The sequence below is a fragment of the Fulmarus glacialis genome, unplaced genomic scaffold (assembly GCF_000690835.1).
Source record: "Fulmarus glacialis isolate BGI_N327 unplaced genomic scaffold, ASM69083v1 scaffold33918, whole genome shotgun sequence".
NCBI lineage: Eukaryota > Metazoa > Chordata > Aves > Procellariiformes > Procellariidae > Fulmarus > Fulmarus glacialis.
In genome coordinates, this window is record NW_009226889.1 from 2022 (window position 1) to 25745 (window position 23724).

Consider the following 23724-nt stretch of genomic DNA (forward strand, 5'->3'; position numbering starts at 1 on the left):
AGATGTGACGGGAACCCAAAGGGAGCCAGGTTGCCAGCCCTCGAAAGCAGGAAGGCTAAGAAGGATTGATAATTTAATAACCATGCGCTCCTAAGCAGGCTTCTACTCTGATGCCAGTGGTGCAAGGGACAAGGAGAGGGAGCTGGAGCTTCTGGTCATAAACGGGAGACGCTGACTTACCAACACGTCTGAACTTGGAGAAAGGCAGGCCAGGCCTGGAAACCTAGTGCCAGCGGGTGGACAACACAGAGATGGGTTGCTGCTGGTTAACAGGTGGTGCTGCAGGTTAACAACAGCTGAGATCACTTCTGGGTGGAAGTGCATCAGTAGATACAGAACCCACGAGCTGGGTCTGGAGAACATGCAGACCTTACTCAAAACCCCTGCGGCTGAAGAGCTGCTCTGTAACTGTGACCATACAGAACTGCAACCCACTGGCTCTGCAAGACTGAAAAACCCGTTTTGCTCAACTGCAGCCACCCCCCAAAACGGCCCAACAACAAAACCCCAAAAAAGGGAACTGCAGAGGAGTGAGCAAGCTTGTTAACAGGGCAGAGAATGAAATCCTCGTGGGCAGCCCCGCAGCTGCAGCTGGGAGCTTCCTGCTGCGCTCAACCCTGTCACCCCCTCACAGGTGGGAAACGGAGAGGAAGGAGGGAAGGCTGGGGCGGGTGCCATCGCCACCGTTGGGCTGGCCAGACGCTTCACGCCGGGGTGTCTGTGGCTGCAGAGGGAGGATAAGGACCAGAGGTACGGGGCACGCCCACGGCCTCAGGCCAGGTCCGTTTCTCCTTTGTTGCAGGAAAAGGAATCAGGAACATTGTCCATAAAAGAAAAAAAGAAAAAAAAAAGTGGCATTGGCATTTTTTAGGACATAACTTGGGTGCAGCTAGGTGCTCACATACATGGATTGTCATCAGCAACTGGAGTCCCTCCTGCCCAGCCCTGCGGGCAGAGCCCCCCCAGCTCAACAGCAGCTGCCGTAAATACCAGTGCAGGCGTGGAGGTGCACACTGCTGCTCCCTACCATTTCTCACCCAGCAGAAGCACAATCTGCTCTCCAGCGTAGGTGCAGCACAATGGCCCATACCTTGAGCCCATCCGTCGTTGCAGCGCTTGAAGGCGTCCCTCATGAAAACGGCACGGCAAGTGTTTTGCCATGCGCAACATCTCACACGTGCTCCAGTGCAGCGCGTGGGGTATGTGACAGTGCAGACCAGCACGCTGCATGCCATCGCATGCTTCTACAGCAACTTCTCCCTTCTTCCTACACTCCCCTCCTACGTAGCCTCCTCCTGCTCGTCTATTCCCATGCTCAAGATCGACAAATTCAACTCGACTGATGTACCCTCATCTGGTTTGAGTATCAAAAGAAGCTCCTGAGAAGCTTTGCCGCTCATCTCAGGGGCCAGGCAGGGCAAGGGATTCCATCTCTGCTCTGCTGCAGTGTTCGGGAACTGCTGCGAGCAGCGGATGGGCCATCACTTGCTGGGAAACAAAAATGAGTATTAAAGCACTTGCAACTGCTCAGCAAATCCTATCACAGTTGTATCAAAAATGGTATTTCTGATTCAGGCTGTCAGACGCTGGGCCAAAAACCCAGAGTGAGGAATACAGACACCAGGATACAGGGAGCTTAGAAAACTGCCTTTATTCTATTAGTTGTTGGAAAAATGAAAATACAGAAAGAGTTTAGTCGGCTGCAGAACAGCAAGAAGTTCACAGGTTAGGAGTCTGATCACTACATGGTAACCAAACTTACACAAAAAGTTTCTTTTTTTTTTTAGTTTTGAAACTGGGTCCAGCAATGAACTTAAGGCAACTGAACAGTTCAGAAGCTTTGAGTGTGAGCAGGCTGTCTTTTCTCATCCCTACGGCACGTCATGGAAAAAACTCCTCCTGGGTATGCAGACCACTCAAATCATTCAAATGGGTCAGACTCTTACAAATGAACAGGGGAAGAGGATCAGCTGCTTTCCATCGGACTTTATTTTCAAATACAGTTTCTTAAAAAACCCAGAACACCTTAACGCAGAGGTTACAAGTAACAGTATTAGGAAATCCAATTATACAAAAAATACTACATCTAAGCTGGGGTAAATAGATTTATTTTTGGTAACATACATTTAAACTGGCACTAATTACACAGTAACTAAAAGGTAACTAACATGAAACCACAGAACCCTCACTTTTCCTTAGCTGAATGGGACTTGGTCATTTCAGAGTGATCACATTTTCAAACTAATGTTTTACACCACTGAGCCATGAAAATCAGATCTTCCTAAATGTGATAGCACTGAAGCTACGCTTGATTCCACATACAGCCATGTAACTGTTGTACTCAATTAGAATAGGACGTTAGTTATAAAGTAGTTACAGACCAATCCTCTGTGTTGACAGCTTTTTCTCTTTCTAGAGAGAAGAAAGAAGATAGAGAATTGTCTTCAATTAGCGCCTGGCATATCCTGTGAGTGCAGAAAAGGTTTGTTAGAGGAATGTTGAGGTTAACCTTGGGTGCACAGATGAATTTGATGCAGATTGTTATAAAAATCATGGTTGGCTTCTAAATACTGGTAGCAAGATGACTCGATTTTTAAATCTCTTAAGTAAATTATAGATAATGAAAAAGGCCAGTAATCATACACTAAGATTAATAAACAGCACTTCAAAATTACTCAAGTGCAGGGTGCTGCTTTGGCCATCTTCCTCTGGCCACACTTTATAAGAGAAGGCACCCGGACTTTTTCTTGCCACGCCGGGCTTGCAAAGCAGCTCTAGTGGCCATTTCAAAAACCTCCCTCACACCGTCTTTGGTCTTTGCCGAACACTCCATATACCCAAATGCACCAATGCGGTTTGCCATATCTCTTCCTTCTTCGGGTTTGACAGGCTCCTGTAACAGCACAGAAGCAACAGGTGAGAACAATCCAAAGCCACACCAACGTGCACCCGTCCTCCCTTTCCCACCCAGCTTCCCAACAAAGGCAAAGGAATTTCTGGATTAAATGCACATAATTAATTGGTTAATTAATAATTAATTGCCCCCCTGAGAGCGATCCTGTAAATAATAAAGGCAGATTTAAAATAAAATTTGCTAATTTTCTCAAAATGCAGCATGCAGCTCAGCCTGGATTACACAGACGGGTATATGTTTGCATACTGCACCAATCGGTTTTCTAACACCTCTGAGCTTAAAGGCCACAAGAGCCTTTGAAACTTGAGCAAAAGATTGCTTATTTCAGAGGAAACATTGATGCAACCCATTGCCACAATTGTAACAAAAGCCTATGAACAAATCCCAAAATTAATGCCTCAGTCTTTGTATAAAAACAAATATTGTGCAACACAAGCAGAAATTCCAGGACAGAGCAGAATTATCTGCAGTCCCACACCCAAGCTGGGGGTTTCACACATGATCTGAAAATGGAACCTAGTGATAGGCTCAGGAATGAGCTACAGCACCTCTGGTTATCACCTCAAAACACCTACCAACAGAACTGTTTCCTTTCACATGCTGAACATACAAAATAAAGAACAACTTGAGTGTGCACGCACTTGACATGCTGATGTCTCCCAATTAATTCCTTTCTACCTCAGGGATCCAGCTCTCCAGCACGGAGAGCAGCTGACTGTTAGTAACCCAATGTAGCCATTTTCATTTTTGAGAACGCCCTTTTCTAAAAATTAAATCTCCAAATATGAAAAAAGAAACATTCAATTAAAGGTAATATATACTTTCTGGTTTTTGTCATGGATAAGTCTTCATTACGGAACCCATAGGAAGCTGGCAGCAAGCTGCGGATGCCCATTTAATGCTCTGGTGCAACCGCTATACGCTTTCTTCATTTATTGTAAGACTATCAGAAAGGAACCTGCCTGCTTCATTTTGGCCAGCTCTCGTCTTGTGTGCTCATCATTCCTCAGGTCCTTCTTGTTTCCTACCAAGATGATAGGCACGTTGGGGCAGAAATGCTTCACCTCCGGGGTCCACTTCTCTGGGATGTTTTCTGAAAAAAGAAAAAAAAAAAAAAGAAGTACGACTGTACTAAAACCCGCTTCTGGGGAGAGTTTTATTTTAAAGCTTTTATCTGCTGCGTGAGTGGTTCTAGCTTGCTAATCCACACTGATGCCCTTTTTTCTACTCTTAATTTGGGAAGTAAATAGACCTGTTCTGGTATTAACAAAAAAGACAAGCCTGTCTACGGTAATTTTGAGGCTGAAGGACACCTAAACTCTTGGCTTCTCTACATTTCTCAATAGCTACTTGACAAGGGTTAGCATAAGGTACTTCAAAGAACAGCATGCAGAATTCTGAAGTAGAGTGTTATGGAATATTTTGCTTCAAGAGAAACATTTTATTTATCTCTGGAAGCTAAAGACGGGCACAACCCTGACACATAAGTTTTTACATCGCTTCTTCCTTTCAAAAAGCTACATCAAACAACCACTCCGAACTCTCCCATTAACTGTAGCAGAAATGTTGTTCTATACGCTAATTACAGATGCACAGAAACAAAGACTTTGTGCAAGTAATCTGCAGATTTGCCATTTCTCCCTATCTGCAGCAAATGAATTTGCGCTCATATACAAGAAACTTTCTCCTCTTAACGTAACTTCCCCACATGACTTTTTTTTAAATGGAGCTGCAAATGGAAGACTTGAGGGCTTTTGAAAGCAAAACCTTGACAAATCCTACATAGCAGGAAGTGTTGAGCAGCCCAAAACATTCAGCTTTGTTTTCAGAAGCTCTCAGATATCTGAGATTCACCAGTGGATGTACCTGCAGGCTACATAACCCCTTTTTATCTTCACGGAATTCCATTCAGCTTTTGAAGAGACAGTAACTATCATGGCATTGTTTTCTTGCTTGAAAGAACAACTTAGACAAGCATTTTGAAGCCAGTTTTTGCACTACAGCCAAAACAGCAATTCTGCACCTGGAGTGCTCAGGGGGTGCCGGCCTCTAGATGCTGCACACCTGAAAAGCCATGTGGCAGCCCAGCGCTCCCTCCACTGCTCCCAGGACACAGGCGCCCCGATACCGGCCAGCAGGAAGGGAGGAAAAAATGGCCAGGATCAGACTTGACTTAATGAAACCCCTCTCCCCCTGTCTCAGGGTTCAGTAACCCCTCTTGTTTCCAGGGAGGTGAGGGCAGTTAGCTCTCCAGCTGCCAGGGGAGTAGCATGTGCCAGAGAAGTGAGCACAGCTCAAACCTTGCACGTAGCTGTTTACAGCCACACCAGGCACGACCACAGCACCGCTGCCAACTAAACCTCAAATTGTTTTGGAGAGAGACAAAGACAATTAAAGATGTCTCTAAACACAGGATCAGGTGGAAGTGATGAAGAGAGAGGTCAGGATTTCCCAGATATCAAGCTGGCACTGATTTTTCTAAAAAGACGATTTCACACCCAACTGCCTGTTCAACGGCTGCTACCCTTCGGAGGCAAGGCAAGAAACGAGACTGAGCAGCTACCAAACATGACCCCAGTCGGACGGAACGTGTAACGCCCCTGTAACATCTTAAGGAATGTTTTATTTGGTCATTTACTCAAACCTTCTGTGAATTGTGGCAGGAATAGTATTTTTCAACCGATGTGGTAGCTGCATTCAGGACTAATCCTTCCATTAACTGCATTTCTGCGCTTCTGGATCCTTTTTGTCTCATTCTTGTTTTTTCCTAAGACAACTCTGGGAGGCAGGGTTCATCCGTAAGATAGATCAGTGGTGTAGTAAAAAAGCCTCTCTAACGACAGCTTGCAGTGATCGCGATTACCCTGGCGGCAGCAAACTCTAAAGGATTCAGTGGTTTAATACATTAGAGAGAACTGGTATTCCATTTATGAGCACCAGTTAAAATAATTTGACACCTCTCGTTAATAGATAAAGCAGAGGGGTCTCTCACTTTTCCTGGCTAGGAGCTGCCCAATGCAGGGAAATAATTTTGACCAGTTACAAGCAAGCAGCAGTCAGTCACTGTACAGAAGGTTCTTGTCAGAGTACCGCTGGTCATACGCACATAGACACAGAATCGATGTGCCTAAAGATCTACCTTAACATTATCTGCATTCCAATAAGAAACCTCACAAATAGCCACTAGTGAACAAATCCCACTGGTGAGAAGTAGATAAAGGAATTTTTACAGAAATTCACTTGTTTAAGAAAATGCTACCACGATGTATTTGTTTAGGAGACTACAGTGGATAGATGGATTGATTACCATTTTAAAGGGACAGAAATCAAAGTTCCAGAGACTTAGAAAGTCTTAGAGTCTTAGAAATAAGAGTACCTCTATCTCCTGCTCCTTACCCTTTTCAAAAACGTCTTTGTAAGATCAAATACATCGATATCTATGCATCAGATTTATAAATCAATCAGTGAAGATTTCAGTCTTGGACTCCACACAGAAGAGGTACCTATCTAATACACAGATTTTTGAAATGTATGTTTTTGGAGCTCAGAAATCATAAATCAGGCAACACTTTTATTCTCATCTTCTCCATCACAAGCAGATGTCAGACACTGGAAAGCAGACTAGGAGAGTATAAATCTCCAGCCTCTGATAATTTTCACCAGTGAGAGAGCGACCCCCCTTTCAGTGCAAGCCCCTCCTCCTGCTCATGTTTTTCACGCACCAAGCAGAGAGCAAAAACCCCCAGGCTATTTGGGATTAATAACTCAGAGTGTTTCAAGCTGATCTCTCTTGAATAAAAGGAGGGGATGAGGATGGTGGAAGGGATGAAAAAGCTAGCAAAAGCTAGCTTTCCCACTTACACAGAAAGGAAGTTACTCTATTTTCCTGGCTATAGTGTGGTCTCGAGTGTGTAAGAACCTGCAATTTTCAAGGAGAAATAAAAAAAAAAGTAAAATAAAATCAAACCTTGGGTGGGCCATGCCACTCAGTGGACACCTCATGTACTCACAGGGCTCCCGGACACAGCAGAGTGCAGCTACAGCCTTCCTGCTTGCTTGTGGTCACCAAGGCAGCACCTCCCAAGGGACGAGCCCTCCAGCACGCTGCCTTGGCCCACCAGACAACGTTGCTGGGTTGGGGGTGCTGATCTAGGCCAGGGAGCTGCGTCCCTGCTAAGTGTTGCTCAAATTACGCAGCAGAGCCCTGGGTAAACACAGCATGCTGCTGAGGCTTACAAAATGCCACTCAGCATTGTTGAAGAGTAAGATCTTAATGTCTGAAAACTATACATTCAAACCAGTATGAATTTTGAAATTAGGAATGCTCTCAATCATTATACAGCACATGAAGGAAAATATATTTTACAGCACGATTTCCAAGCAGAATACAGTGACACAGAGATGTAGTTCCGATTCAATTAGTGATCTACTTACCTAAACTATCAGGACTATCAATTGAAAAACACATAAGTATAACATCAGTATCTGGATAAGAAAGCGGTCTAAGTCGATCATAGTCTTCTTGTCCTGCTGTATCCCACAAAGCCAACTCAACCTGCAGAAGAAAGATCACGGCAGTTAGCTAGATCACCAGGGAAGTTTTAATTCAGAAGCTAGTAACCCAAGACAAGTAGATAAAATATTTCAGTTAACATCACTCAAAAGAAGACTACAAGACAAACAGCTTTGACAGGAGAACTATTAGAAATTTTACGTTCCATAACTCCAAAATTCAATCTATTGTGTCTTATGAGACTTTTCTTTATATCCATGACCAGTGTCAATTCTCTGAAAGGACATAAAAGCTACCAGCAGAAAAGCAAGACGGAAGAATCAAAGGGAATCGGCTCCAAAGGGCTGGGAATCTCTCTGATAAGCATTCCAGAAACACCAGTATTCAGTGAAAGTGGACTTTCTAAGTATATACTTTTAGGATTATGCACATTTTCAATTCATTTACAGCTGGAACCTGTAGTGACTAAGAAATATCAAGATTGTACTTACTTGTGCACAAATTCATTAAAACTCCATCACAGCAGACATTTACACTTGTAATTTGCTTTGAAATAAAGCTGATTTGCCTGTAAAGCTTCTTGTTACTAAGAACTGAGTAAAATAGCTAATGTTCTCAATATTTCTACTTATGGTGGAGCTAGGGGAGAACATCCCAATAGGATTGTTTAAAACTGTAGAAGGAATAGCCAATCTTTAAACTAGGAAATTTAAAAACTAGAATCAAGCTCTTAAGGTATACTCTTGCTTGAGATTCTCTGACGCATCTGCCTTTGCAATGGAATGGGTTCCTTCTTGTTCAAGCTCTTACATTCAAAAATTACAGGAAAAAAGTCCACAGCAGCTCAGACAAAGATAGATGGGCAGAACTGGCACCCAAATGTGAGCTTGAACATGCAATGCAACTGTCTGGTTAAATTATGAAAATTCAAAGCTTTAGTTGCATGCATATACAAAAAAATTCTTCTGTATTTCAGTCAGAAATACTCCTCTCAGAGTCACCTCTGCATTTGCATTTGCAAATGTGGATTTTGTGGCAAACGTTCATTTTTTTTACAGAGATGTCTGTTGAGGGTTCCCTCACATGACACTGAAATCAGCTCCTTTGCTCTACATAAAAGAACACATCTTGTACCATCACTGTTTTGTCTTCACATGGCTTCTGAACATTTCTGGTAATGCTTTTCTAGGAAGACAGATGTAAGCGGCTGTCAAACAGAACAGTCTTAAACACTGCTCTCCTACAAACTTTTGTAATCAAGTTTTCAGAAGACAAAATGCTTAGATAAAGAATGTCATCTAGTTACAAAAAATTCAGCTGACATTTCCACAACAGAAAATGCACTGCTCAAGCTGCTCATGCAATTTTTATTTAGGTACCAGCTGCATACAGCTGATAGGGCACAACTCTGTTCAACCCATTTAGAGATGCAAAGATTCAGGCAGAAGGGAATGAGGAAGTTTGTCTAGGTGATAAGAGAAAGAAATTGATATCATACATATTTTAAACAATAGTCCATAGTCTAAGATACAATACAGAAACTGCAGAAACTGTCACCTGAGGGGAAAATATCTTCTAATGTTAGTCTAAAAGTAAATTTTATTTTATCCATTCATATCATGGGAGAGAAAAGCTCTTTTTAGACTCAAATAGCATGAACTATCATGACTAAAACCATAAATAATCCATAAATAATCCATGCCTGTAACAGTAGGAAATTGAATTTAACATAAAGCCCAAAACTAGCTCAAAAAGTTTTTGCTCAAATCAGGATCGAAACTGAGCAGTTTCAATCAATCTGTCACTGCATCTGAACTAGAACTGACTGAAAGATGTTCTGGCTGTACCTGAACCCAGAGCAAAGGCACATGTCACAGCAAGGGGCGAGACAGGGAAGCTCAGCAGCGTCAGCATCGAAAACATGCTTGACATGAGGACCCATGGCAGAGGTCAGCTCCGTGTGGTTACAGTAAGAAAACAGACATATGCCATGGCTGCCTAAAAGGGTTTGAACATAGTGAGCTTTCAAGGTGCAAAGTTTCTGCTTTGTGTGCTTCCGGAGTATCTTGGAAAGTGACAATTTTACACATCACAAACTACCTTGCGTGATATAAATGCAGAAGGCAACCTATCTGGCGTTCAGGGAGCAGCCTTCTGAAAACTGCCTCTTGGAGCAGGTGTCTGCCATGTTTGCTTGTTTGGCAAACAAAAGGACTCAGAGGTCACAGAGACTGAAAACTGATTTCCAAAATATTTAAAACTAAAATGAAATATTTTAATAATTAATTTACTGAAGTACAAATTAAAATGAAGCTCAGTGAGCTGTGGGTACGCCTGGCTGCTAAGAATTGCATTCCTTCAGACAAGTAGGACAGATGATGCTTGTGTACACTACAAAAGTCGAATCCCTTTGAAGCCTGTCAGTCATCTCTTCTGAAGAAGATCCTGCACGTGACCAGGAGTGAGTATGAAAAAAGACTCTCTCCAGGAACTAGTCTTTGTTAATCACAATACCAGGTCCCCATCAAAACAGGGACTCCACTATGCAATTCCAAAGGCTAGCAGCCCAGTGTCCTCAGCGTGGAGGCATGTCTTTGAATTGCTCCGTTCCCTCCCACCTACTGCAACATTTTACTTGGAGTAACTGTATGTTTTTTAAAATCTCAACTTGTGTAAGGTTAGAAATAGGTTGTTAAACAGACATTGGACAGAAGCAGATTCTAGCAAGGGCAATATTTTTTCCACAGGAACTACAACATAAGCACTAAGCATGTGTACTAACCACTTATTAAAGAAGTGTAGAGATCTCCATGCTATTCTGAATAAATGCAAGTTCATTTTGACTGTTACAGAAGTGTACACATACCTGCTTTCCATCCACTTCAATATCTGCTACATAATTTTCAAAGACGGTGGGAACATACACTTCAGGGAACTGGTCTTTGCTAAATACAATCAGCAGACAGGTCTTTCCACAGGCACCATCACCCACTATAACCAGCTTTTTTCGAATGGCTGCCATAGCTGAAAAACAAAATGACAACTTATTAATTCTTCCGCTACAGCTTTTAACTGAGATGCTAATAATTAACAACCACTAAGTTTCAAATTAAAGAACTTTTAAATGGGGTCTACATGTCCATTAGAGACACTGACAGGTATTTGGAATCACACAAGTTCAAATCCCCATCCTTTTGAGAAAAACATTCCCCAGGACTTGTCAACACACTGGTGAACCACTGGGTGCAAAAATAATAGAAAGGAGAGGAGACCAGCCTGGTTTTGCATTTCTTTACCTATTCTAAAGGTTGAGCTAGGAATGTCCAGAGACAGCGAGTGAGCAAGCAGCACTGTCCTAGAGCACCTTCTGAAAAACGTCTTTTAGGTAATCGAATAAGAGATGCTTCAATTCGAGGGCAGTAACATTTTCTTGTCATGCTGAGTTGTCTTAACTACAAAGTGCCAGAAGCTGTGTGGAAGCCAGCTGGCCTGAGGAGCACTCTGCTGCCACGTCAGAGCACCAACAGAAGGATCTCAAAGTAACCAGTCTGTTCCTCGAATTACAACTACCACACTGCAAAGGATTTTGGAAGTACACATCCCACTCAATCTGCTTTGCTGGACATAGCTGTTATCAGGTTATTTTGCCTGCTATCTGCTTACATTAAGTAAAGGGGGGACACAGAGGGAAACACCACCATGGTGCTCCACACAGATCTCTGCTCTTCAATGTATTGATATTGGCAACACAGAAGCCAGTGTGAACAGTGATCTGACGGTTTGTTAATGATACGAAGTTATTCCAGACAGTTCACGGTAAATGTATATCTGATAACGCACACAAGGAGAAAAATTGTCCAAACTTCAAATGTAAGACATGGGGCTCTAAGCTGATGATCACACTTCATGACCAAAATCTTGGGTCAAGTATCAAGCTCCTGGAAACATGATCTTGGTAGCAGTCAAAAGGAACAAAATCAAACAGCAGGAACTGCTAGGAAGGGAACAGAACAATGATACGACCACCGTCCAAATCCGTGGCTTGCTCACATGCAACTTTAGCCTCAAAAAGACGTTATGAAAGCTTGAATAGGTTTAGTGAAAGCCTAGAGTCAGAGTGGGACTGAAAGAGATGATTGTGTTGGATTTGGCAAATTTCTACAGAGTCACAAGTGGCCCAAATAGTATGGATAGGGATAGATTATTCATCATCACTTCCCACAAACAAATGCAAGGGGGGCAATACAAATATAGTAGAAAAGGGTTCAAGCCCACCAGGTCTTGGGCCTTGGGAACTCCAACAAGAGGATGTTGTGGACACAAGAAATTTATAGAGGCCTAAAGGAGACTGGGCAAGTACATGGAAAACAGCTTCCCGAGTGAGTTAAAGAATGCAGAAACCGCATCTGCCTTAGAAAAAAGTACTTTGAGGCTGAGAGAGTACTTTGGGAAGCACTATATATGTACCTGCTCTCTTCTTTCTTTTTCCTAGGCATTTATTTGTGACCATTGCAGGAACAAGCCAGAGATTTAGGGAGGGACCTGGCTACAAGGGACTGGAATGAGGACAGACCCATAACTACTTTCTTCTCCATAACATGAAGGCACTCCAGGGGAAGCTGCTTAGTCATCCCGTGAAGCTTCCTGGAAATGGAGCAAACAGCAACACTACCATAATACCTACCATTGCATGACCAAAATACCACAGAGGGAGCACCCTTGTGATTAACTTTTGCCATGACAATCCCAGTACAAAGCTCTGTGAGGATGACTAGGGCTGCTGGTGAGGAGCGAAGGGCTCAAAGAAGCACAGAAGAGAATTAAAAGACATAGCAAAAATGTTTTCTCCTTTCCGCCTCTTCTCTTGCCTTACGAAACTAAGTAAAAAGGTAAAACTAGTCATCTAAAAGCAGCCTTTAATACTATTGGTGGTGGAGAAGCAGTGGATATTACAGAGATCCTGTACTTCTGCTCCAGGTGTAAACAGAGAAGGACCATTTCAGCCCATCAAGCAGCTCAAGGACTTGTAGAGCACAGCTTTGTCAGACACAACTGCTTAAGTAATCCAAATCTATCTCTGAAATGAGCTTCTTTCACCTTGTGAATATATATGTCCACACATTCAAGTTATTTACCTTAGGGATTTGGGATTATTTTTACACTTGCGGAAGATTTAAAATGATCCAAGCTTTAAAAAGGTTTTCTTTCAGTGGTTTTAGATGGTTCTGAATACTTTCTAGCAATGGTAATATTTGATTTTTACAGAACTGGAAATCATCTGTCCTCTGTACCAAGTCAAGATCAACTACTTACAAGTTCTACCTACTGTCAGCTTTGTCTAATCTGCCCTTAAAAACTGAAATGCTGAGTCCTACAAAACTTCTGAAGCCGTCTACTCCTCTGCTCCACAATATTTACTATGAGAAAATTTCCCCCAATGTGTATCCTCAACCTTCTTTGATGTAATGTAAGCCCACTACTGTTTATCCTATTTGTCACGGGCATAAGAGAATAGATTATTCCCTTTCCCTAGTGCAGTTGAGAATACATGCCCTCATTTAGTCTTCTCTTCAGGCAAAACAATTCCAGTTTATTCAAGCCTTCTCTGTAAATCATATTTTCTAGACTTTCCTCTTGCTCCCCTCTGGGCACAGTCCAACTGGCACAAATTTACCAAAGCATAGAGCGCAAAAGCTGAATCCAGTATTTCACCTACGGCTTTACCAACATTAACTAGAGCTGAAGGATTATTTTTTTGATCTTCCAGGATGTACTGCTGCTTAAGCACCATACTGAAGCGTATGTCTTTTTTTTTCTTTTTCCCTCCCCAGAAGACAACACTGTTGATACATTCAGCTTTTAATTCATGATAACTCCCAGATCTTTTTCATTAGGACTGCTACATAGTAAGTTGCTCTCTATTCAGACAGCTGAATGTTCTACTGTCATGCTTTTATTTATCCTTCCTCTGACTGATGTTTTATTCTACCTCCAAGTTCTAGTTCTGTCCTCCAGCTTAATCATAGCCTTTCTCAGATGGAAGTTTAATAATCATGACTCCCAGATAATTATCTAGGTCATTGATGAAACCACACTGGAGACAAAGTAGGTGGATGACGGAATGGCATAACCTGTCCTTCTTCAGTATCCTCCCTCCTTCTCCCTTCTGTGCTAGTGGCTGGCTGGGGCTCTGGCCCTTGATCACTTGTCTCACCTGCAATAGCACCTAGGGTAGGTGACCTTTTTGGCATCACCTATGGATAACTGTCTTTTTCTGTGGATTATCAGATCAACTCTTCCTTTATCTTCCTCTAAATACTTCCGTCACTCTACATTTTTTTTTTAAAGTGTTCCTTGCCAGTTGAATCTCATTTTATGCTTTGGCCTTCTACATAGTTATGCCTAAGGTCTACAAGAAAACTGCAATTCTGTAAAAAAATCATCATTTAATGTAGTGCTTTCTACAAACCCTTCCCTTAAAAAAATCAGCTAGAACGTTACATATATATATAAAAAATTATTTCAGGAGTTTTATTTGATCTCAGTATCTCTTTCCTGAGAAAAGCCTATCGCAAAACTCTCCCTGTCTGAATCTTTCCTGAGATCTGTTGACATTATTTGGACCCAACGTGGAAGACCACTCTGTCAATCAAGGTGCCCTTCAGCAGTGTATGCTCAAGCACTTCCTTCCCACTGCTTAGGATCCACCCCATGAGACTCTGCCCTGCTCACTTTTTTATGTGCAGGTTGGTCACCAGGACATCTCAAACCTGCCGAACAGTCTTCTAATCTGGTACATCGAACATCTAGGTAATTAAAATCCCCTGATCACCAACTTCTAGAGGATCCTGCCAAGATGCTCACAAGAAGCCTCAGCCACCTTACCTTTTCTTAGTGACCTACGGCATCCTCACCTTTTTTACCTCAGTTTCACCTTCCAGAGCATTACTACAGAAGAATTCCCTCTGCATAATGTCCTTGGAACAAATGTGTGTATAAAATTCAATTCAGGATGCAAAGATCACCACTTCTATCCTTGAAGCTTTCACTTGCCTCCAAATCCCTAGGAGTTGCTTCTGATTTGCTTACCTCAAGCGTTGCCCCAGCACAGGCTGAGGCTAGTTTGTTTATGGACCTCAACAAATTTTCAGAAACAGCTCAGATTATAAATGCTGGGTAGACAGAGACGCCTCAGGATGTCAGGTCTGATCACTGAATAGACCCCTCCATCAACCTCGGAAGGAAGTGACCAAACATCACAACTGCTTGTTTCTTCCTGACATTAGTGGTTACGAACTTTACAGCTTTATGGTACTTGAAACTTCTTTTCTACTGGTGAGGTTGAACCCTTACTTGCTGCCAGAACAATATACTTCACTTCTGTTCAACGTGCGGATGTTCAAAGATGGAACACTGCTGTTGGCCGTGCACCCAGCTTTCTTCTCATGACGGAGTCATCTTGATTGTATCACTGAAGGTCTCCATGCGTATGGAAATTGTTCTAGTGATGCTACATGTCCAAAACCCCCATATTTGTTTTTCAAATTTTAGCAGATATCTGGCCACGGCAACAGCATCCTGTAATCCGTGCATTAAGCATATTTACAATAATAATCTCCTAATCTAGAGAATTCAGTGTACAGATCAGCATCTTTTAGCTAATTATTTTTAGTTAAAATTCCTATCCAGTGGGTAGCTAAAAGGGATTTTTAGGTCTGGCAAATACTCAGAAAAGCAACATCTCCATAGTACAATAGAGAAAAAAATTGATTGCTTAGAATGGAGCTACATCTTAGTGGTGCAGATCACAAGGACAGCACTAACAGCATTCACAGCAGTCGGGTCTTTCTGCTGCATTTTGACATGCTCTGGTTTTCTTAATCAAGTATTCTGAAGCCTAGAAATACATCAAATTTGGATCAGCAGTATGTTTTGACAGGAATCAAACAGCACTTTGCTAGCCTAAAAAGTTTCATTTAAGATGTACGGTGCTTACGTTACATGCAAGTTAGTATTTGCTGCAATACAGCCTGTCACCAGTGAGTATGTGTCTACATTTAGAGGTAAAAAAACGTATATGAACTACTTAAGAGGATATTACAAACAGACCAAATCCAAGCTACCACTACCTCACTGTAACTGAACACAGGCACTACACATTCATCCTTTTACGCAATGCATAGAGCAGGGAGAGACCAATAAATCCAGAAAGCTGCTGGAACAGCATCACTGGCGATGCACACAGAACACTGAGCAAGAAATATTCTATCCCAAATAGTGTAACAGAATGGCTGCAGTGATCTTCTAGGGGAATCTGTGCCATCTTCTGCAGTAAGACGACAGATCTGCAATTTTTCCTACTCTTAAATGAACCACTCCTCCCACCTTTGCATTTATAGGATTCTTAAAACCAGCTAGTCTGCTAGATTCAAAGTGGAAACTCTCACAACATGATTCAAGTGACTCATCTGAATGGAAGAGATTCAATTATGACATTTCCTCAACCTAGGCCAGTGCCTTTCACAGGTATTACAAGAGCTTTAGAATCGTTTACTCAATCCCACTAACATCACAGGAGGTTACAACACAAGGAGCTCCTGTTTGCTGAGAGTTGCCACACTAATATCCTTGTTACATGAGGCTGCTATTTCTACGTGCAGTGACGCTCCAAGACTCATGCAGCATAAAGCCCTGCTTGTTAAGAGAATCTAGCAAATACTCCAGAAGAATAAGAAATGGGGAAAATAGTTTTTTCCATATTTTAAATGTACTCCCCCTTCAAGTATTATTGTTTACTGCAATGGAATTTGCCTCTTCTCTTCAGCATGCTATTTATTTTTCCAAGGAACAACATTTCCAGTGCCTCCTCTCCTGGCAAATCCCAAGGCCACACAGCACGAATGAGGATTGTGGACACGCAGTTGACATTCTGAAGTTGGATAAGCTGGTAAAAAACATGCCAGGTTTGCCTGTCTCACTCTGGATCTCATCCTGGAGAAAGTAATAAGGTGGAAGAAACAGCCCTTTACCATCACACAGGTATCCCAACTAGATTTAATTTCAATTACCAATCAACTACTACCAACTTTATACTGCCTGCTATGCCATATGGGCAGATCCCTTGTATAATGCACAGTTTCGTCAAAAAAGATCTAGATTAATGCATATGTTAACAAGAACTCAGCAGAAGCAGTTCGGCGGGACCACTAATGATATTTCTGATGCTGAGGGGGAAACATCCTTTAAACGCTTTCCCACTTAATCTTGCTGAAGTCCTTAAAACCAAAATGTTGGAAAGCGAGGGTTTTGAAATCTTGTAAAGACTGCTTTGCTGCTGACTCCTCCACATTCAGCACTTAAACAGTTTGCTATTGTGCGAATTACAGCCTGGCAGTCTTCTCACTTGCTTCATATCCCCCTTCATTCAGTCAGCCCTGCCCTGGGCCAGCAGGAGGAACAAGAGCAAGGCTGAGGGACCAGAACCAAAATGTTGGAAAGCGAGGGTTTTGAAATCTTGTAAAGACTGCTTTGCTGCTGACTCCTCCACATTCAGCACTTAAACAGTTTGCTATTGTGCGAATTACAGCCTGGCAGTCTTCTCACTTGCTTCATATCCCCCTTCATTCAGTCAGCCCTGCCCTGGGCCAGCAGGAGGAACAAGAGCAAGGCTGAGGGACCAGAAGATGAAGCCCTACGCAAGTGTCCCCCATCCCGACCAGACAAGCCCTGCCCTCTACCTACCACAGGGCAGAACTGCCTCTGCACCAGGACCTGAATTTACTCTCAAAATATACTCACTTTTGTTCAAGTTTGAGGGGAAGAAGGAATGAGTTTCCCCAAAGACTCCAGTGATGAAAAGGACATGGATGAGCAGGCTTTTTCCAGTTTTCTTCTGGCTGTTTAGCAAGGTCTGGCATCAAAACTGAGAACTACCAAAACAGTTTGGAGCAGAAAGCAGATCAGCCCAAAAGCAAATAGGTCTGCTTTTAGGGCAGCTGTATACAGACAGTGAAGAAACTGAGACTGAATATGAAGCATTTGGGTGGGGGAAACAGTCCAAAGACCATGAGCCAAGAATGGGGAGGGGGCAGGCAAACAGGCCAGGAGAAGGATGGCAGAAGGATGTAACTGCTCAAATCCACCCCCCTCTAGAGCAGAATCCAGGATTCCCACATCTCCCAGCTGTTTAACTGCCAACAGGAGGCAAGTGTCTCAACCTTCTCCTCCGTTGAAGTCCCATGGAAAATGTCAGCAATTATAAATTTTGTAATTTTTTTTCCCCCACTACGCTTTTTAGTATCGAAAGTATGTATAAACAAATGTCAGCAACATTGTAGTTTGCTGTTGAAATGCTATTCATGCTACCTTAAATCAGCTCCTTTGAGCATACATAAGCCTATGTGTGCTATCATGCTATTTTTTTCCACATAACCCATACGGGATGGGCTATGCTCTTAAACAGCAATAGTTGTGAAGTAAAGGAAACTACGCCCCCAGTTCACCTCTTACAGAAATAGCAAAATGGGTAGCAAACAGCCATGGGACTGCAATAAGAGTAAGAAAAAAATTAAAAAAGAAAAAAGGTGATTCAATCACATAAAGGAGTTAGATACGACCCATGCTTCTGCTACAGGGTTCCTAAAAGATCCTGGAAGAACTACATACACCAAAACATGCTGCAAGTGACCACTTATTTATTGTCTTTATTTCTGAAGGCATCCAGAATAAAAATAATCTGTACAGCTGCACTGAAAGTAAAGACAAACTCCATGCTCAGAGTGATCATGCTCGTTTGGTACCATGTATCAAGTATTACTGGGCTAGAAATACAGTTCAACTACAAGCCATTGGAATACAAACACTAAAAACATGAACGCAGTCGCCACTATAAAGGAAACAGTCAACACGGCTTATTTCAATAACTGAAATTTACTTAATTTTGTGCAAATTTGCCTGTGGACTCTTGCATTCATAAACTGATAAGCCACATTATTTAAAGCATTGCTAACAAGGCCTTTGGGAAACAACTATATTTATAGTCCTTACAGCATCCAGCACATAAAGCAGTTTGACAGTACTGCAAAATAGACCTATTTCCAAGTACAGTGCTATGTGGGAGCAGTTGGTAAGAAAAAGATATCTGCTGGGGTTTTTTTGGAGGGTTACATATGAAATTTAACACTTGAAAAAAGTCCCAAAGCTGGCAAAGCACAGGGCAGGCTACTGACATCACACATTAAATGTAAACCACATTTCTATTGTAAGATTGAAGTACAATTGAAAAAATGACACAGAAGGTCAGCATGGTATCCAATGGGATAAAATACTGGACCTTCCTTCAGGAAGGTCCTTGGACAGGCTGAGCAGAGCGTTCAGCTTTCTGCTAGCAGTTTATTCAGACTGTGTGTTAACCATGCTCAAGTCTGGCAAGTTTTACTAGTTTGGGAAAAGTGCTTTGCAAACATAGCTGTACATTTCCAGAGCCAGCTTTAAACAGGGAGCAGTATAGCTGTGTTACAACCCTAGCTAATAAACCTCACCAGGTCTCAGCTAACTCCACAAATAACCAGCTCAAGCCTCTTTGTACCACATCACCAGAGCTGGAAGCAGTGTCAGCTTAACTACCTTAGGTCTTAACAACCTTAGGTTGGTTCAGTGCCAGCCCCGGTGAACCCTTAATGACTGATGAATTTTATACAGTCATAAAGAGTTATCCAAAAGTACACGGTTGGTGTTTAATAGGCATGGGCATACAAGGCATTTCAGTTAAGCACTCAGTGCGTTGTTTATGCTGCCTCTATGATGGCTGCGATAGGGCAGAAGATATCTCATCCAGCATAAAGCCTGCCAGTGCAAAGTTTTTGAGGAAACCTGAATCGACAGTCAGTACTAGATCCGTGTTGTGTGTCATGCAGACGTAGTATGTCTAATCTGAGATATCATGAGAAGCCTCAAAGCTGGATTCATCCTATCAAATTACAGCCTTTGCCCTTGCTTTCCTCTTCAGGATAAATCCTGTATAATAACATACAATTCATCTGACTCTCAGAGGAGAAAATTGCTTTGGATTTTGACACATTTTCTTGATTTCTAACCACCAGAGGAAAGAGCAAAACATTTTGCTTTGCTCTCCCTCCCTATACAGCCCACCTGCCGGTGCCTTACAGGAACGATGCCTCAGAGCACAATCAAAAACCCCCAGGAACAGGAAAACTACCTTTTGTTAAAACACCCAAGCCATGTCCTGTGCAACCCTCTACATCCAGCACTGTGTCCCGCAAGCAGCTCCAGCACAGACACTGACCAGGGGACCAACCTGTCCCTGCAGCTAAACTTACACTTCCTACATCTAGAGACTCACAGACCATCCTTTGCTACAGGTCTAGACACATATAAAAACAGGTACATTGACTTGGGACTTGGGTCTCTCCACCTCAGCGCCTGGCATTCAGGACCAGCTTTGGAGTGGATTCCTACAGAAAAGCAGAAGAGGAAAAAGGAACGAGAAGCTTTCCCCTCCATGCTCTCCAGCCTCCAACCATTTCCAACCTCCAAAGAGCTTTTTGGGTTAGATGTGGTTCCTATGAATTCGGTAACCTCAAACATGAGATTTCTCTTCCATGAGCTCGCCCAGACTCCCTCTGAACCCATGTAAACTTCCAGCACTCACAACATCCTGTTGCAGGGAGTTCCCACAGCTTAATTACACATTGTGTGTAAAGCCACTTCCTTCAAATTCAAGATTGTCCCTATTAGTTTCTTTTACTGCCTCCTACCTCCGAAATGGAAAGAAAGTGAACAGTTTACCTCGCTCACCCTCTTTCTGCTGCTCATGTAACAGACCTTCCAGACTGAAGCATCCTAGCATAGAGGGTTTTTTTTTGGTGGGGTTTTTTTGTTTTGTTTTGTTTTAATAGCTTTACACCTTTTATAGTAGTGACTGGCTGATCTATCAACTGACTGCTCCTAGCATAAGGAGTAACAAAGTGGTAGAGGTGTCACTGTGAAGTGCTTCAGCCAGGAGGGCCCTTGGAAGCCCAGCACTGTGTACCTTCCCATCCCACATCGTCCATCGCAGCCCCAAAGGCACCAGGGCTGCTGCAATACAGGCCCCCGGCGCTGTGGAGCCCAGAGAGATGCCCCCGTTTTGACAAGGCTGTGCTGTTACATCCACTCACGCCGTATCAGAGAACCACACCCTGAGCTGCGTTTCAAGTGCAAACAAGCTGCAGCTTGGTAATTCCCCAGCACACGTTTCACTCCTTGCATTAACGCAAGTGCGGACGATCTTGACTTTAAAACAGGCGATAAAAGAGAATCCCCTAACATGCTTCTTGCTCCAGCAGTTAGTTACATTTTCTGCACTAGTGATGAGGTTTTATTTGTCACTTCCTCATTTATGTGGCCTCTGCAAATTTTTTCGTACCAGTATTTTGTTTCTTCCAGGTGATTGGTAAGAAATACAGCCCAAGAGCTAGCTCCTTCACATTCTGACTAGACACAGATTCACTTGAGTCTCCGCTTGCCTTTTAAAGCTGTCCTCTTTCTACTAAATTTAATATGAACCATATTGATTTTGTACTGGCTTAGTTTCTCACTGAAAATGATGTGCAATTACTGTCAAGTGCTAACCGAAGGCTAAGATGAACACCTGTACTTAAGAACCAAACTGAAACAATTAACACTAATTGTTTCTATTTCCTTCAGTCCAGGTTGAGTGACATTGCCTTAATTCTTTCCTGAACGCTTTGTTACTTATTCCATTATTGTACCTGGGATTGATGTCTTAGTCTGATGGGATTATAATCATTAAGGTTGTCCTACTTCTCTTTATTATTACTGCATATTAGCATTCTTTCAAACTCCTTAAACTGCTGCAGTATGTAAAGAACTTTCTGGAAAAAAAAAATTACAGAAAACCGCTCCATTCTCAGGCCAGAGATCTTCAGAGCTGAGATATATATCAAAACAGAGGTGTCAATTACCAAGTCTGGTCAGATTAGGTGTGCAATACCATTCAACTTTTTTTTTTTTTTTTTAAATTTAAAAAGATAATCAAAATACCTGATTACAGGGAAGTTCCCTGTGTACGGATAAATAACTGGCGAAAGATAGGAAACCAGACAGAAAGAAATGCTCAGCTCTCACAGAAGACCACCAGTGGAACCTGCACAGCTCGACATTCCTAAATGACCTGAAAAAGCAAGGAAAAATAGCAGTACAACAAAATTTACTGATGATGCCAAGATGTTCAGGTAATAAAGGCATATTATAAATACTGTGATGAATATCAGAACCTTAACAGTCCTAAGCAATAAAATTTGAAATAGATAAATGTGAAGTGATACACAAGGTAAAAACCGGATCCAACTTCCTATATGAAATGACGGACTGGGAGCTGATCACTGCTACTCAAGGGCAATATTTTAGGGTTATATAGTTAATTCCTTTAAAATACAAGCTCAACACTCTGAAAACCTAAAAAAAAAAAAATTTAAATTCCGGTATTAAAAACTAGGAAAAAATGAACAAAACAGAAATCATTAAGCTGATGTAGGAATCCACAAGCACGCCTGCATCTTTTGACCCTGTGTGCAGCTGTGATCCTCCCCATGTCAAAAGGCTATAAAGGAACTGGAAATGACTCAGAGCAGGGCAACATGGATGATTAAACTACAGAACAGCGTCCACATGAAGAACAATTATGGCAGAACTGGAAAAAGGACAATCTGGAAGAGACGCAACCAAGAAAGAAAATGACTACCAACACTTCTCTAAGATCGTAAGCAGCGGTGAGAAAAGCTGGGGCCTGAGCGTTCAGTCTTTAAAACAAGGACGAGGGCACGCGGGATGAGCCAGGTTCAAAGCAAAGGCAGGCAGGCCTCCCAGCAGGGCACACAGCAAGGCTTCGTTGTTTCTACCACATTTCAACTTTTTAGATGCATAATTTCTTAGTCATGGGTTTCTCTTTGAGCTCCCTTTTTCTCCCAGTTACTTTTCATGCTTTTGAGCTTCTGTTCTGTAGTTTCTACTTTCAGTTTCTACTTTTCTCCCATTTCATCTGTAGGGCTTTCTTGCATTGTTTTTTAAGTGCAAATAGAACAGATGCCTTCACTTCCTTTCCAAGTCACGTTATTTAATTAGCTTTCAGCACTTGATTGGGGAAAAATATTTCAAAAGGAGGTTCCTGAAACATCTTTCTTAAACCTGTTTAAGGCAAATTGTTAGAAACTAAAACAGCAATATGTGCAAGCAAAACTCTCTGTCTTAACATGGTCACTGTGCATCCTGTTTTGCAAACACCAAACTTAGCAAGGTCCTCCCGGTCTACCACAAGTTTTCTTTGTTCTCGACTATCTGCAAAGTTCGCCCCTATGCTGTTCACCTCCCTAGTTCTATATAATTAGTAAATTACACCATTTCAGAACCCAGGAAAAATGACTAATTCCAGCATTTCTCCCCTGCCTTACTCTACCATGACAAGTCCCTCTCCGAGGCTGAAGGCAAAGATGGGACTATGGGGGCAGAAAGCAGTATTTTGTCCTCAGGACCTGTGGCTGCCATTGCTGTCCTTCCACCCTCACTTAACATTCTTGTTACTTTGCCCCTGCTGACTAGATCCTTGTTATCTGTAGGTACGACGACTTATGAGAGCGCTTCTCTTATGCAATACTGAGTCCCAAGATTACGTTGCACAAAATGAGATTAGGGCTTAATATTGAGGTAATTATAGTAGATCTGTGGATTTCTACTCGTGTGCAATCTGCAAAATGCTTTGCATTTGTGACATTTTTTTTCTTGGTATCCTCTCTGCCCAGACACCTCCAGCACGTCAAAGAGGACACAGGGTGCCCACGCGCTGAACAAGGCAGGTTCTGCTTGGGTGCGATCACCGTCTTTAGGCACCTACCGCCACCCCGTAGCTGGCAGCAGAAGCACATATGGACAAGAGAAACTAACACCAACTCTTCCAGACAACCATCTTTTTGTACCCAGAGCTGACACTCTCACCTGTGTTCCTCCTCTTCTCCCACCACAAGACATCTGTTGAGATTGCACTGGCTCAGATCAAACTCCCGTCAAGTCCAGCAACCTGCCTGACACACGCAGGTATCTCAGATGACCAAGACAGAGTAAAAGAAGGAGCAAACACATTGATACCTCTGCAAGTGTACTTTCTCAGTTTCCAGCTTGGGGGTATTCTTAAGTTTTTTTAATCTTTGTGCTCAGTGGCCCATTTGATAGCATTTTCTTCTGTGATTTCATCTATTTGATTCTGAAGCCACGTAAATCGTTG

The 23724-nt window shown here is 42.4% G+C and overlaps 1 protein-coding gene across 1 annotated transcript; it reads right to left on the bottom strand.

Annotated features, from left to right (window-relative positions):
- Positions 1 to 1626: 1626 nt before the first annotated feature.
- On the bottom strand, positions 1627 to 21623 carry RHOA (ras homolog family member A). The gene is made up of 5 exons (XM_009582957.1): positions 21492 to 21623; positions 10294 to 10451; positions 7349 to 7469; positions 3877 to 4007; positions 1627 to 2893 (listed from the first exon to the last, which is right to left on the bottom strand). Exons 2-5 carry the CDS (start codon positions 10447 to 10449, stop codon positions 2720 to 2722), a joined length of 582 nt encoding a protein of 193 aa, XP_009581252.1. The 5' UTR covers positions 10450 to 10451; positions 21492 to 21623; the 3' UTR covers positions 1627 to 2719.
- Between the last annotated feature and the right edge of the window lie 2101 nt (positions 21624 to 23724).

Coding starts and splice junctions, on each gene's coding strand:
- RHOA (XM_009582957.1), bottom strand. CDS start 10,449: ATGGCAGCCATTCGAAAAAAGCTGGTTATAGTGGGTGATGGTGCCTGT. Junction 7,470..10,293: donor TTGAAGTGGATGGAAAGCAG/GTATGTGTACAC, acceptor TTTCTTCTGCAG/GTTGAGTTGGCTTTGTGGGA. Junction 4,008..7,348: donor TGATAGTCCTGATAGTTTAG/GTAAGTAGATCA, acceptor TTCTTTTTTCAG/AAAACATCCCAGAGAAGTGG.